Source organism: Canis lupus, chromosome 14 (genome assembly GCF_011100685.1).
Source record: "Canis lupus familiaris isolate Mischka breed German Shepherd chromosome 14, alternate assembly UU_Cfam_GSD_1.0, whole genome shotgun sequence".
In the NCBI taxonomy this organism is placed as follows: Eukaryota; Metazoa; Chordata; class Mammalia; order Carnivora; family Canidae; genus Canis; species Canis lupus.
In genome coordinates this window covers 31,327,540-31,341,922 of record NC_049235.1, presented here as the reverse complement: position 1 = coordinate 31,341,922, position 14,383 = coordinate 31,327,540, and the positions used below count along the sequence as shown (strand labels likewise).

The window sequence follows — 14,383 nt, the reverse complement described above, 5'->3', positions numbered from 1 at the left end:
CCCAGAAATGGGCCCTCAACTCTATGGTCAACAAATATTCGACAAAGCAGGAAAAACTATCCACTGGAAAAAGGACAGTATCTTCAATAAATGGTGCTGGGAAAATTGGACAGCCACGTGCAGAAGAATGAAACTAGACCACTCTCTTGCACCATACACAAAGATAAACTCAAAATGGATGAAAGATCTAAATGTGAGACAAGAATCCATCAAAATCCTAGAGGAGAACACAAGCAACACCCTTTTTGAACTTGGCCACAGTAACTTCTTACAAGATACATCTATGAAGGCAAGGGAAACAAGCTAAAATAAACTATTAGGACTTAAGACAAAAAGCTTCTGCACAGCAAAAGAAACAGTCAACAAAACTAAGACAACCTACAGAATGGGAGAAGATATTTGCAAATGACACATCTGATAAAGGGCTAGTATCCAAGATCTATAAAGAACTTATTAAACTCAACACCCAAGAAACAAACAACCCAATCATGAAATGGGCAGAAGACATGAACAGAAATTTCACCAAAGACACACACATGGCCAAAAGCACGAGAAAATGCTCCGCATCACTTGCCACCAGGGGAAATACAAATCAAAACCACAATGAGATACCACCTCACACCAGTGAGAATGGGGAAAATTAACAAGGCAGGAAACAACAAATGTTGGAGAGGATGCGGAGAAAAGGGAACCCTCTTACACTGTTGGTGGGAATATGAACTGGTGCAGCCACTCTGGAAAACTGTGTGGAGGTTCCTCAAAGAGTTAAAAATAGAGCTACCCTATGACCGGGCAATTGCACTGCTGGGGATTTACCCCAAAGATAGAGATGCAGTGAAACAGCAAGACACCTGCACCCCAAAATTTATAGCAGCAATGTCCACAATAGCCAAACTGTGGAAGGAGCCTCGGTGTCCAATGAACAGATGAATGGATAAAGAAGATGTGGTCTATGTATACAATGGAATATTACTCAGCCATTAGAAACGACAAATACCCATCATGTGCTTTGAGGTGGATAGAACTGGAGGGTATTATGCTGAGTGAAGTAAGTCAATTGGAGAAGGACAAACATATGGTTTCACTCATATGGAGAATATAAAAAATAGTGAAAGGGATCATAGGGGAAAGGAGAGAAAATGAGTGGGAAATATCAGTGAGGGAGACAGAACATGAGAGACTCCTAACTCTGAGAAACGAACGAGGGGTAGTGGAAGGGGAGGTGGGCAGGGGGTGTTGGGGTGACTGGGTGACGGGCACTGAGGGGGGCACTTGACGGGATGAGCACTGGGGGATATGCTATATGTTGGCAAATTGAACTCCGATAAAAAATACACACACACAAAAAAAAAACCCAACAAAGCAATAAAGAATTCCACTTCACTTAATTAGTTTAGCAATTCTACCATTACTTTCTTTTAATCAAAACATTCACACATGACGAAAGGTTTCCATTATTTAATATTTTAACATAATATACAGAACCACAGTACTATTTCAATTTCAAATTATGGGAGCTCACATTCAAATATGCTTGGATTTGACAAGTTGCTGTTACAATACTGAGAAAAGTCATGAAAAAGGTACTTAACAATTTATAAGATAATCAAATATCTTTTTGCTACGTGGGCCAATGCATTAATAGTAACTTGTTTAAAAATGCAGTCTTTTTGGACCTCAAATTATTATAAAAGAATATGAAGAATATATAGCTATACTTTCTGAATTTCTCAGACCCATTCCATTTCAAAAGCTGAAGGCAAATATTACACATCAGAACATTCGTGAGATCCTTTCTCCTCTGTACTTACCTGTAAAAAATCAAAAACTAAACCACACTTTCCTAAGGACATAGCTATTTCTAGGCTACATTAGTGTAATCATAAAAGACTACTAGAACTAAATAATCACTTTTATGTTAACAATTTTCACCACAATACAGCTTTCCTAAAAAGACAGAATAAAACGAGGGATTTTGGATTTCCCTTACTGAATTTAACATAATAGAATCTCATACCTTCTGGCTTTCATAAACTTCAACTCATTTTTTCCAATAGGAACTATCTACACAGCACAGTGCTACATACAATTAATTATTCCAGTGAGATGTATATTTAGATTTACAATAGGATCAACACAATAGTGCCATACAAAGTTCTTCTGCAGGTAAAAATGCTAAGAAAGGCCACAGTGGACAGTGCCAGACACTGTGAGGACAGTAGATTCCAGGTACCACTGAGGTTTAGAGGGGACCACAAGTTTCTAATTTTTTCAGCAATGGGAAAAGAAAAACATTTAGAGAAACATAAGAGTAAAAATATATAATTCCACTGTCAATAATAATGTAACTTTTCAGATACTGCTTCCTTAAACAGGCAATTAGCTGAACTTTAAGTTAGAGAAAGTGAACAAGATCCAAATATGAAAGATATTCCTTGTTTTCTCATCAAAGGAATGCACTAGGATTAGCACGAGGATCTTTCTGGTTCCTGTATCTGTAGGTCAGCCAAACACCCAGGATCTGGAACAGAAGACAAAAAAAAAAGAAGAGAAAGTAAAAGTTTTACCTACCTCTTCAGTGCACCAATAAATATCTGGAACCCCTCAAGTGTTGGCATCATTTGTTCAAAGAGGAAGATATTTCTTTTTCCCTTTCAAATGTAGTAATTGTCTTAATTTAGATGCTCTGAAAACAATTAACATGAATACTGGCCCTCCAGAGATTTCTGCATCCTCAAATCCCAGGACCTGGGACAAAGTTACCTTATGCGGTAACAGGGACTTTGCAGGCATGACTGGGTTAAAGATCTTGTGACAGAGAGTTTATACGGGTGGGCTCATTGATGTAATCACAAGGGTCCTTATAAAAAAAGAGGCAGGAAAAAAACAATGTCCACATCCTGTGGACAGAGAAAGTCCACAGGATGTCAGAAGCAGCAGGAAGCAGAGTCAGAGAGAAGGTGCTGCATAGCTGCCTAGAAGGTGGAGGACAAGGCCATGAGCCATAGAGCACAGGAAGCCTCTAGAAGCTGCAAAGGGCAAGGTGACATGTTCTCCCAGAAAGCCTCCCAGGGGAACCTGCATTTTAAGCTTCTGACCTCTAGCAGTATAAGGTAATAAATGTGTGTTGCTTTAAGCAACTCTATTTATGATTATTTGTTAGTGCAGCAAGAGGAACTTAATACAAACACTGAATTGTCTGGATAACTAAAATATCACATTATTTTGATAATTCAGAAACACTGGGTTGAGGAAAATTCAGCAATAACAAAACCCCCCACAATAACAAATTTTGCCAACACAGATATTTAAAAAATATTTTAATTCCTACCTCATGGGGATCTATACTTTTAGGAAAGTACTAAGTTGTTAACATGCCATTTGCCAAGCCAGGTTCACTGAAGTGTTAATATATATTTTTTTTTTAAATAGGGAAGTGTCCATTCTATTTCTGCTACCTCAAAGTTGATTTACTTAAAATAACCAAAAATTTTTAGACCGAAAATGACAAAATTTTAATGGAACAAAATGAATTTCACATTATATTTTCCATGTTAGATCTGTGCCAGCTTTTTATCTAAATTTTGTTTGACTTCATAACTACTCATTAGTCCTTTAAACTACTTCTAGAGAATTATGATCCAAAATGTTCTCCATCACCACAGTAACAATCTCTGTGTTACTGTACCATTCACTGTTGGATAAATTATTATTAAAATCCCTAGCCAGGATTCAAAGGACATGGTATATAAAAGATAGACCAGGATTCCATGAAAGATCACTAAGTCTTCTTAGCTCTTAAGACACCGAAGACTCATGAGTTTATAGTCTTTAAATAAATAAATAAATAGATTTATTTATTTTAGAGAAAGAGCAAGCCAGAGTGTGTGAGTGAGGAGAGGTGTGAGAGGGAGAGAACCTTCAAGCGACTCCTCGTGCTGAGCACCGAGCCTGACATGGGGCTCGATCCCATGACCCATGAAATCATGACTTGAGCCAAAACCAAGAGTCAGACGCTCAACCAACTGCACCACCTGGGTGCCCTTCATGAGTTTATATTCTTAAGAGAATTAATATTTTTAAAAAACAGTAGGGGGAGAGTGAATAGACAGAACAGCGAAGATTTCCAGGGCAGTGAAAATATTCCTTAGGATATTATAATGATAGATACATGTCATTACACAATTATCCAAATCCATAAAATGTACAAAAGTAAACACTAATTGTAAACTATGGACCTCGAGTGATTATGATACGTCAATGTAGGTTCATCAACTGTAACAAATGTCCCACTCTGGTGAGTAATGGCAATAACAGGAGGGACTATGCCTGTGTAAAGACAAGGAATATGTGGGAAGTTTACATATACATTTACTGTACTTTTCTCTTAATTTTGCTATGGACCTACAACTGCTCTTAAGAAAAATAAATTCCTTAAAAAAAAAATAAGCACAACTGAAGATAGTGTAACTTGATGAAGAGAAAATGGAGCTGCTCAAAAGAATTAAATTCACAAAATAAATTCCAAATATAAAAAGGAAACCACATGGCAAGATCTGGCTAATGGGGGATATGGAGATGGTTCATCCCAGTTTTTCTCCTATCGATATTTTTAAATTTTCATGGAAAAAGATCCTACTTTTAACAAGAAACAAAAGAATAATGCACAGAATTGTTTTTAAACAGTATATCAATTTTCTTGAATCAATGTCATAACCAACCCACAAGTAAGACAGCTCTTTTCTGAGAAAACATGAAATGAAAAAACTGCTCAGAATAGAGAGATGTCAGGGGAGACTTCTTTTAAAAAATGAATATTAACTTTGGTCTTTATCTCGACTTTGTTAATACAGCCAAGTGTGAATTTTTCATTCTCAAGGGAAGAAAAGGAAACTGAATAGAATATAATATATCCACATATATGTATATATAATGTGCTATATACTGACCATATATCATATACATGTTATATAAATTAGATATGCAAATGTAGTATATGCATTATATATAGAATATTAATTTTTTTTAAGATTTTATTTATTCATGAGAGACACAGAGACATACAAAGAGGGAGAAGCAGGCTCCCTGTGGGGAACCTAATTCATGACTTGATCCCAGGACTTTGGGATCATGCCCTGAACTGAAGGCAGACATTGAAATACTGAGCCACGCAGGCATCCCCTAAATTTTATTTTCTCCTGTCAGTCATTTCTCACGTCTTAGCCTAGATAGAAGGAACTTGAAGGGCAGAGAAACTGTTCCTTCCCCAGCACTCTAATTTAACCAGCTCATTACTGAAGACCACAAACTGGTCCACGGGTTTGCTATTACAGCAATAAACATTCCTGTCTATTCATTTTACATAGCTATAGGATTATCTCCAAGAAATAAAGCACTGTAAGTAGAATGTATGAATTTTTCAAAAATTAATTTTGATACACATTGTCAACTCAGCTATATCAAAAAACATCCAAAGATATCAAGAGCCTCATAAAAACACTGCAAAAGGAATTAGCATTCCTCCAAAACTATCCAACAATATGAGTGTGGTTTTGCTTACAGACATATATATTACATATCAATGTATTAATATGATATACATATTATATAAATATCAATATGATAATATATTAGTATTATATAAATATCAAGTTACTATAAATAAGAAATTAATACTGTTTATCTAAGTTTTGGAAAGCTAGGAATAATGAGGGATGGGCTTGGAAGGCAATTTTTAAAGCATATCTTTATATGTATGTGTGTGTTCTATAATATTTATATTTAATAGTCTGAATGTCTTACCTATTCCAAAATGAAATCTAAAATTTTAATTTATCATAAAACTCTACAAACAGAAGACTCTAGAAATAACTCAGTCTAAACTCATTTCATTTGTTCATTACATTTTACATAATTTAATAGTCAAGCATCTTGCCCTGTATAAAATTAAACCTAGATCCGTGAGGTCTTCTGTTTTCAAGCCAGGGCTCCTCTGATTATAATCCTAGTTCTCCATGAGAATATTCATTGATACATTCCGAAAGTTAAGGGCCATGCTAAGGCAAAATGCCATGCCCTCTTGCCATATAAAACAGAAATCCCTGGGATCCCTGGGTGGCGCAGCGGTTTAGCGCCTGCCTTTGGCCCAGGGCGCAATCCTGGAGACCCGGGATCGAATCCCATGTCGGGCTCCCGGTGCATGGAGCCTGCTTCTCCCTCTGCCTATGTCTCTGCCTCTCTCTCTCTCTCTCTCTGTGACTATCATAAATAAATAAAAATTAAAAAAAAAAATAAAAAACAGAAATCCCTATGACAAAAGTGGAAAGATAGTGAGTTATTTGCACCCACCTCTGTAAAGCTGAAGAAGAGGCCAATGCCACCAACAAACCTCAAAACCTCTCCAGCATATTTTCCTATTATTGGAGCACACAGTGAGCATGGGTGGCTGCTTTTGGCACAGCTCTGTATCAATTAAAAGAAAAAAAAAAAGGACTTTTATTTCAAAGTACAATTACAGACAGCAGATAAACACTGAACACACCTAAAAATGAGTGAGTAGAGTATTATACCCGATTGGGACCTTGGCTGTTTAGTATTATCCTAAATTCTTAGATGGCTCCAAAGATTCCCAACCCCAGCTTACACTCCCCAAGTAATCACCCCACCTTGAGTGTGGATGGGTTTTGTGAAAACGATACAGTCACTGCAATGTTCACAGGGTGGTTACACAGACATCATCTTAACAGAATGGAGAGATTATCATACTGACTTTGATGCTGCCATATTATAAGATGGCTGTATAGTTAGAACCTGAGAGCAGCCTCTAGGAACTAAGGAACACCCAGTAAGAAAATGGGACTTCAGCACTACGACCACCAGGAACTGAATTCTGCCAACACCCACTGAGGTTGGCAGAGTACCCCAAGCCTCAGATGAGATTGCAGGCCTGGCCAACACCTTGATTTCACCCAGGTGAGACCTTAAGTGGAGGACCCAACTAAACCATTCTCCTGTTCCTGATTCATAGAAACTGAGACAACACATGTGTCACATAGCACTAAAAAGCTAATAATCCCACAAAAGAGGCCTCATCGAGGGAAAAATCCAGCTCCGGTCTCAGAGACAGTGATAGGAGTTTCCCCGGAATATAAACACGTGTGAACTTCCTAGTAGGGTCACACTGCGAGTCTAGTCTCATATAGGGGTCTGGCCTGGGTGGCTCCAACTTGTCCATCGCTAGCTCAACTCCCACACAGAAAGAGCAGGAAGTTGTCATGGGGAAGAAGGGAGGGAGTTAGGTCCCATGTATCCTCCCTGCTGGGGATGTTTAACTGGAGCCCAAAGATTTGAATAGACTACTCTCCTACTACCCTGCTTCAAAACCAAGTTATTTACACAGCTCTTCTGTACCTCTAAGGCTAGCTAATCTGCTTATTTTTCTTTCACAACTTGTCCTGGAGGAATTGAATGGGAAAGGAATTAGGGGTAAAGTACCACAAGCACCTGTGTCTGGCCTCTCTGGAATATTTAGTACTCTCACGAGAAGATACTTGAGAATAGACAAATGATACAATAGTATACACGGAATATAATATAGGTATATGCAAAGCATTGTAAAAATACAACTCAGCATCAGAAATTCCATTCCTTTCATGTTAATCATTATTTGTTGTATGTAATACATCTCCAAAAAGTATTTTACATTTTGTACTTACAGCCAGACAGGTGTCATTTGGGTTAAAACTTCGAAACCCACAGCAGTTTAAATTTCTCTGGATGTCATTTCGAGCACTTGCTGTATTGTTCCAACCAACTTCCAGAAGCTGACCCTAGAAAATGTATTTAATATATACATTAAAATGTGTTACCCCTGCACAAAATGTATGAAACTAGAGCCTGCAACTTTTAATAACTAATGTACCTTAATAAATACTCTTTGTAAGATGATTAAAAGTTTTCAAAGGGTAATACCTAAATTTGTAACAAAAAGGAAAGCACCATTTCTATCTCAAGAATGAAAAGTCTTAATTTTTACATGCATTTAAAAAGAAGCACTTAGGGGCAGCCCGGGTGGCTCAGCAGTTTAGCGCCGCCTTCAGCCCAGGGTGTGATCCTGGGGATCCAGGATCGAGTCCCACGTCAGGCTCCCTGCATGGAACCTGCTTCTCCCTCTGCCTGTGTCTCTGCCTCTCTCATGAATAAATAAATAAAATCTTTAAAAAAAAAAAAGAAGAAGAAGCACTTAGTTCAAAAGATTGTCAGACTGAAACAAGACACATTTTCCACTGCCATAAACCGAGATGCATATTCTTTTACAGATTAAGAGTTTGGAAAGTGTCATTGCTAGAATGGAATCTCAAACATTTCATTGTATAGTGGTGGGAAAAGACTGGGTGAACATCTTTTACTAGTAGCACTTTTTACCCAGTGAAGAGAAAATTTCACTTCAAGGATGCAAAAAAAAATAGCAACACCTGATGATGTTTCAGGGCTCCAATCAGTCCCACTAATGCAACCAGTAACAACAGATTTTAGGTGTGAACAGTGAAATGCCATTCTGAGCAAGGAGGAATTATCTTATATCCCAATCTTTTCTCCCCCATTTTTCCTACACATACTATAAGGCATAATAAAGTAAAAGAAAAAAAAATATTTGCTTACCTGTTGCTCCTCGTTCAGGGCTAAGCAAGCACATGATACAGAAAACTGGACGATAAATACAAGTAAGAGAATAATCATGTACTGAGAATTCAAGTTAAGGCATTTCTCAATACTCTTAACATAAAATAGAGGTACTGACAACTTCAGAATGTACTAGAAGGAATTCAACCAGAAAACAGAACAAATGGCACCTGGAGAAAGTTCACTGAGAACACAATTATTATTTTCATTAATACACTGCAGATATTTCATAATAAAAAATACTAATATTTAACTAAAAGCTGATCTGTTAGAATTTCATTTAGATTAAGATAAAAATTCTTACATATATAAAACAAGAAATAAATATAGATAAATGTATTTAAGGTTTCTTAATATTAAAATCTAAAAACAAATCATTGAAATTCTCAACCACATATTAACCTTCTGGAAAGGATCTAGAGGTCACTGAATCAATTCAATTTAACTCCAAATTTGCAATATATAAATAGGATTATACTGAATTTGCAGAATACATTCTTCATGATGTGCAAAGGATAAAGTGGGAACATATACAGTAATTTCACCTGGGATGCCTGGGTGGCTCAGTGGTTGAGCGACTGCCTTTGGCTCAGGGTGTGATCTGGGATGGAGTCCCACATCAGGCTTCCCTGCATGGAGCCTGCTTCTCCCTCTGCTTATGTCTCTGCTTCTCTCTGACTGTGTCTCTCATGAATATATAAATAAAATCTTTAAAAAATAAATTAAAATAATAATAATAATTTCACCCTAAGAAACATTCCTAATGTTAAACAAATACACATAGGGCATGCTAAGAGTTACTCCCTGACAATTTTTTTTTTTAAGATTTTTATTATTTATTCATGAGAGACAGAGAGAGACCAGCAGAGACACAGGCAGAGGGAGAAGCAGGCTCCACACAGGAAGCCCGATGTGGGACTCCAGGATCACGCCCTGGGCTGAAGGCAGGCGCTCAACCACTGAGCCACCCAGGTCCCCTCCCTGACAATTTCCTAATGATAATTCCAAATCAGTTGTAATTATCAAAAGAATAATCAATAAACGTTAAGAACAAACTCAATTGGAGTAAAAATTCTCTTTTAAAAAAGGATACAAAAAAAAGCAACACTTGATGGTGTTTTACCGCTCCAATCAGCCCCACCAATGCAATCAGGAACAGGAAGATGCCCACTGCAATGACCACACCAACCACTCGGAGGCTCGAAATCAGCCCAAAACCAATGCCCCATGCTGCGATTCCAATTAGCAACAGACTAACCAACTGAAAAAACAACCAAATGGGCCAGGGATGGGGCAGGGGGAAGAGAAAGAGGGAAAGAAAATATCAATTTATATAACATCAAGAATACTTCTCAGTATCTTACAAATGACTACTCATACTCAATACTAGAGTACACACAAGATCTTAGTAGATAGTATTGTACTGTATTAACAAATTAATCCTCAGTCACGCTTTAAAAAAAAAACTAATAATCATCTATGAAATTATTATGAAGCCTCAGAGGTCATCTGGTTTACTAAGCCTAAACAATTTCTACCTAAGCTTTTGAAATCATGGCATATGTAAAACTCCTAGATGCCAATATCTCAGTCCAACTTACTGATTACTTCACATGGAAATCACTTGTGTTTCCTTCAAACGCAGGCAGACTGTAACCTCTGTGATGCCTTCCTCATCCCCTGTAAATGGTTCTTCAAAGATAGTTCCATTGTTCCCCTCATCACACTCTCCTTCTGTTGCCAAGCCTGTCTCTCCTAGGAGACTGGGAGAACTTTGGGAGGAAGGCCCCATTTCTCGCCTGTCTGTATCCCCAGGACCTATCATGGAACCCTTGCCTTGCAGTCAAAAATTTCTCAAAGTGTTGAAAACAATTGCTTTCGGTGTCACCATGCATCCTATTAGAATTCAGAGATTATTAAAACTTGTAGGACAATGTGAAACAGTTTAGCTATTTTGAGTACAGTGGTATTCTGAGCAAGACAAAACTATTTTATACTCCATATATTTATATACTGGTAAAATAAAACCAAGAGGCAGGATGCATGCCTCAAAGTCAGTCATTACCTGTAAAACAAAGTTATGATTATTTCTTTAGAATAGCAAATAAAGAGCATGCCATGTAAAGATTATGATGAAGTGATAGAAGATAAAGCTGAAACAGGTATGTGGGAGGGCTGGGGGTGAGGCTGTGGGACAGGAACCAAGCAATATCTTCAACTGAGAGTCAACCATTTCCTGGAGTGAGTGGATGACAGTACCATACACAGCATCAAAATACCTAAAATATAGTTTCTAGCACCATTTCAAGACCCAATAAACGTTGTTTCAAAATATAAATCACCATTCACTCAAATGGATTTTTACTCAAATATCTAAGTTTTTATATATGTAATCATAGTGTAGGAACACAAATTTTAAATATTTTAGTATCTCCAACTTCTTACATGTGTACAGATACAAGTAAAACTGAAATATTGACAAATAGAACTATTGGTATTTTTTTTAAGATTTTATTTATTTGAGAGAAAGAAAGCATGCATGGGAGAAAGCACAAGCAGAAGCAGAGGGAAGGGCAGAGGGAGGGAGAAGGAGGCTCCCCGCTGAGGAGGAAGCCCGACATAGGGCTCTGGGGCTCAATCCCAGGACGTTGGGATCATGACCTGAGCCGAAGGCAGATGCTCAACCAACTGAGCCACCAGACAACTCCATCTATTTCTATTTTTATCCATTGATTATAAAGCAGATCTTGAGAAGGAAAGAAACTGTCTGTAACGTGACAGAACCAAGTTAGGAAGTTACATGGACTTGGTGTTCTCCACTGCAGTTAGTATAACCAGAAACTTTTGTTCTCAGTGGGAGAAGGCAAGGAATTCTCAGAAACTGCCACCCAGAAATTGTTTGGTCCCTCTCATTTTCTTACATGCTCCTTTTATCAGCAGGTCCATTTGCTTCTGTCTTGTTTCTATTGCTTCACTCTCCATCTTCTCATGACTTCCAGCTATCCTGGGTTGAGAAAAAGTCCTCTGCACCACCAGCAAGCTTATTCCTGACTCTGTGTTATCCAAATATAGCATGTTTCCTTCCACAAGTGAAAGAAGGTAAGAGGATGCGAGGACAGGCCTTCACCTCAGCATCCGCACTGCACCACAGCACCAAATGCTGAAGGTGTTCCATATTTTCAACACATCAGAGTAACTGGCTGTATCAGTCAGGGTTCTCCACAGAAAAAGAACAGGATATGTACTTAGAAATAGAGATTTATTTTAAGGAATCGGGTCATGCAATTGTGGGACCAGCATGTCCAAAATTTGTAGGAGGACAGCAGATTGATAATTCAGGCAGGTCTTCCATGATCCAGTCTTGAAGCACAATTCTGTCTTCCTTAGGAAACCTCAGTTTTTGTTCTTAAGGTTTTCAACTGATTGGATGAGACATACCACAATGGGAGTAATCTGCTTAACTAAAGTCAATTGAGTGTAAATGTTCAGTCTAAAAAATACCTTCAAATCAATAGCTACACTAGCATTCAACCAAACATCTGGGCACCACAGCCTAGCCAAATAGACACACGAAATTAACCAGCACACTTGCCAACCTTAATTCCTGAGTCTGATGCTTATTTCCTAATTCAATTAAATTTGGAAGCAGGATTATCACTCTTAGTCTTAGAGCCAAAAAAGATCAGAAGGATGAATAATACAGTAGTTACAATTCTTCTAACCTCATAGTTTAAAAAATCCTTTTAGGAATCATACCAAATCCTTACTATATTAACGAAATTCTTACAAGTCAAATATTCAACAGCAAATGACTGGTGCCCACTACACACTAAAAGCCAGAGACAAAATATCCCTACTAGAAAAAAGGTTGGCAACTTTCCTCTGTAAAAGGTCAGATATTTATCATTTACCCTTGTGGATCATACAAGAGGCCTCTACCACAACTGTTCAACTCTGCTATTGTAACACAAAAGCAACAGCAAACGAATGAGCAGGGCTGTGTTCCAATAACACTTTATTGACAGATACTGAAATTTAAATTCATGTGATTTTAATCACAAAATACTATTCTTCCTTTGATTTTTTTAATCATTTAAAAATATAAAACCATTCTTAGTTGGCAGGTATACAATAACAGGCAGTGGAATGGATGTGGCCCATCAGCCAGTTTGTTGACCCTTGCTCTAGAAGTCAGTGTAGGAGAGAATAAAAAATTATAATGGGACAAAAAACTGCTTTACCAGTATTTTTACAAGATGGGTTGGAGGACAGAATAATCCAAAAAGTCCAGATAAACAGAATAGGCCAAAGACTGAGTAGAAATAGTAAAGGCACAGGTAGTAGGCTGAAAAAAATGACCATACTGTGAATATTACCTTATAGAACAAGAGAATATAACTATTATTTATAATAAATATATATAATGAAAGAATATAAAATATTTTGTAAATATTATTTTATATAGCGAAAGAGGTGACTAAATTAATAATCTTAAAAGGAGGAGCTTATCCTGAATTATCAGGTAGACTCTAAACGTCATCACAAGTATCCTTGTAAGAGAGAAGGAGAGGAAGACACTCAGGGAGGAGACAGCCATGTAACAACATAGGCAGAGGGTGGTATGGCTCCAAGCCAAGGAATGCCAACAGCAGCCGGAAGATAGAAGAGGCAAGGAACAGCTTCTCCCCCAGGGCTCTCAGAGAGAGTGCAACCCTGATGGTACTTTCATTTTGGACTTCTGGTCTCCTCAACTGCAGGAATAAATTTCTATTGTGTTTAAGCCACCACGTTTGTGGTAATCTGTCAAAGAAACCCTAGGAAACTAATACAGAACAATTCACACAGTGAGCACTGGACAAATCAGGAACCTCTGTTACAGAAAGCTGTCCTATATTTTACCACTAAGAGAATCCTACCATGCAGCTGAAGTATTCAGGTATCCCTATCAGCACCCTCCTACAAGACCAAATCCTTTATTTACATCTCAACAACATCTCAGCAAAATGAGAAAATTGTCTTCTGCTCTGTTACCAACTTATAGCCTCCTCAAAAATGAAAATCTTTTCCCTTTTGAAAAACAAGATCTACAGCTGAAAGAAAGGGATACTTTATCATATCAATAAGAAATTCCAGGTCTCAGATTAGGCATTATGCTATTATTGAAAACATTATCTAAAGCATACACAAGTTTCTCTGCTCTGATTTTTTTTTTTTTAAGATTTTATTTATTTACTCATGAGAGAAGAGAGAGAGAGAAGCAGAGGCACAGGCAGAGGGAGAAGCATGCTCCATGCAGGGAGCCTGATGTGGGACTCGATCCCGGATCCCCAGGTTCATGCCCTAAGCCAAAGGCAGATGCTTAACTGCTGAGCCATCCAGGTGTCCCTGATTATTTTTTTAAGTAAGAGAAAAAAGAGGATACTCCCATCAATAGACCTCTCTGTTAGAAGTATTTTTCACCAAGTTCACTCCACTACGTCTCTACCATTGTTGTCAGTCTATCCTTATCACTAATACCAAGCACTCCTGTAAAAACACTGAAGAAAGTATATCAGTTTCCTATTGTCACTTTAGCAAATTACCACCAGTGCAATGGCTTAAACAACACAAATTTATTCTGCTGCAATTCTAGAGGTCAGAAGTCCAACATAGGTCTTACTAAGCTAAATCACAATGTCAATAAGGCTGCATTCCTTCTGGA

General features: G+C 37.7%; 1 protein-coding gene across 2 annotated transcripts in view; it reads right to left on the bottom strand.

Annotated features, from left to right (window-relative positions):
- Positions 1-1,388: 1,388 nt before the first annotated feature.
- Positions 1,389-14,383, bottom strand: part of TSPAN13 (tetraspanin 13) — a 31,581-nt gene continuing 18,586 nt past the window's right edge. Inside the window, exons 1-6 of one of the 2 annotated variants that reach the window (XM_038557013.1) lie at positions 9,776-9,926; positions 8,801-8,802; positions 8,662-8,742; positions 7,716-7,829; positions 6,349-6,462; positions 1,389-2,521 (exon numbers count right to left, since the gene is read on the bottom strand). In XM_038557013.1, coding sequence (XP_038412941.1) covers positions 2,447-2,521; positions 6,349-6,462; positions 7,716-7,829; positions 8,662-8,742; positions 8,801-8,802; positions 9,776-9,911 — 522 coding nt within the window. In that variant the 5' untranslated portion in view covers positions 9,912-9,926 and the 3' untranslated portion in view covers positions 1,389-2,446. Of the gene's footprint in view, positions 2,522-6,348; positions 6,463-7,715; positions 7,830-8,661; positions 8,743-8,800; positions 8,803-9,775; positions 9,944-14,383 lie in introns of those variants that run through there. The other variant, XM_038557012.1, reaches the window with a different exon arrangement.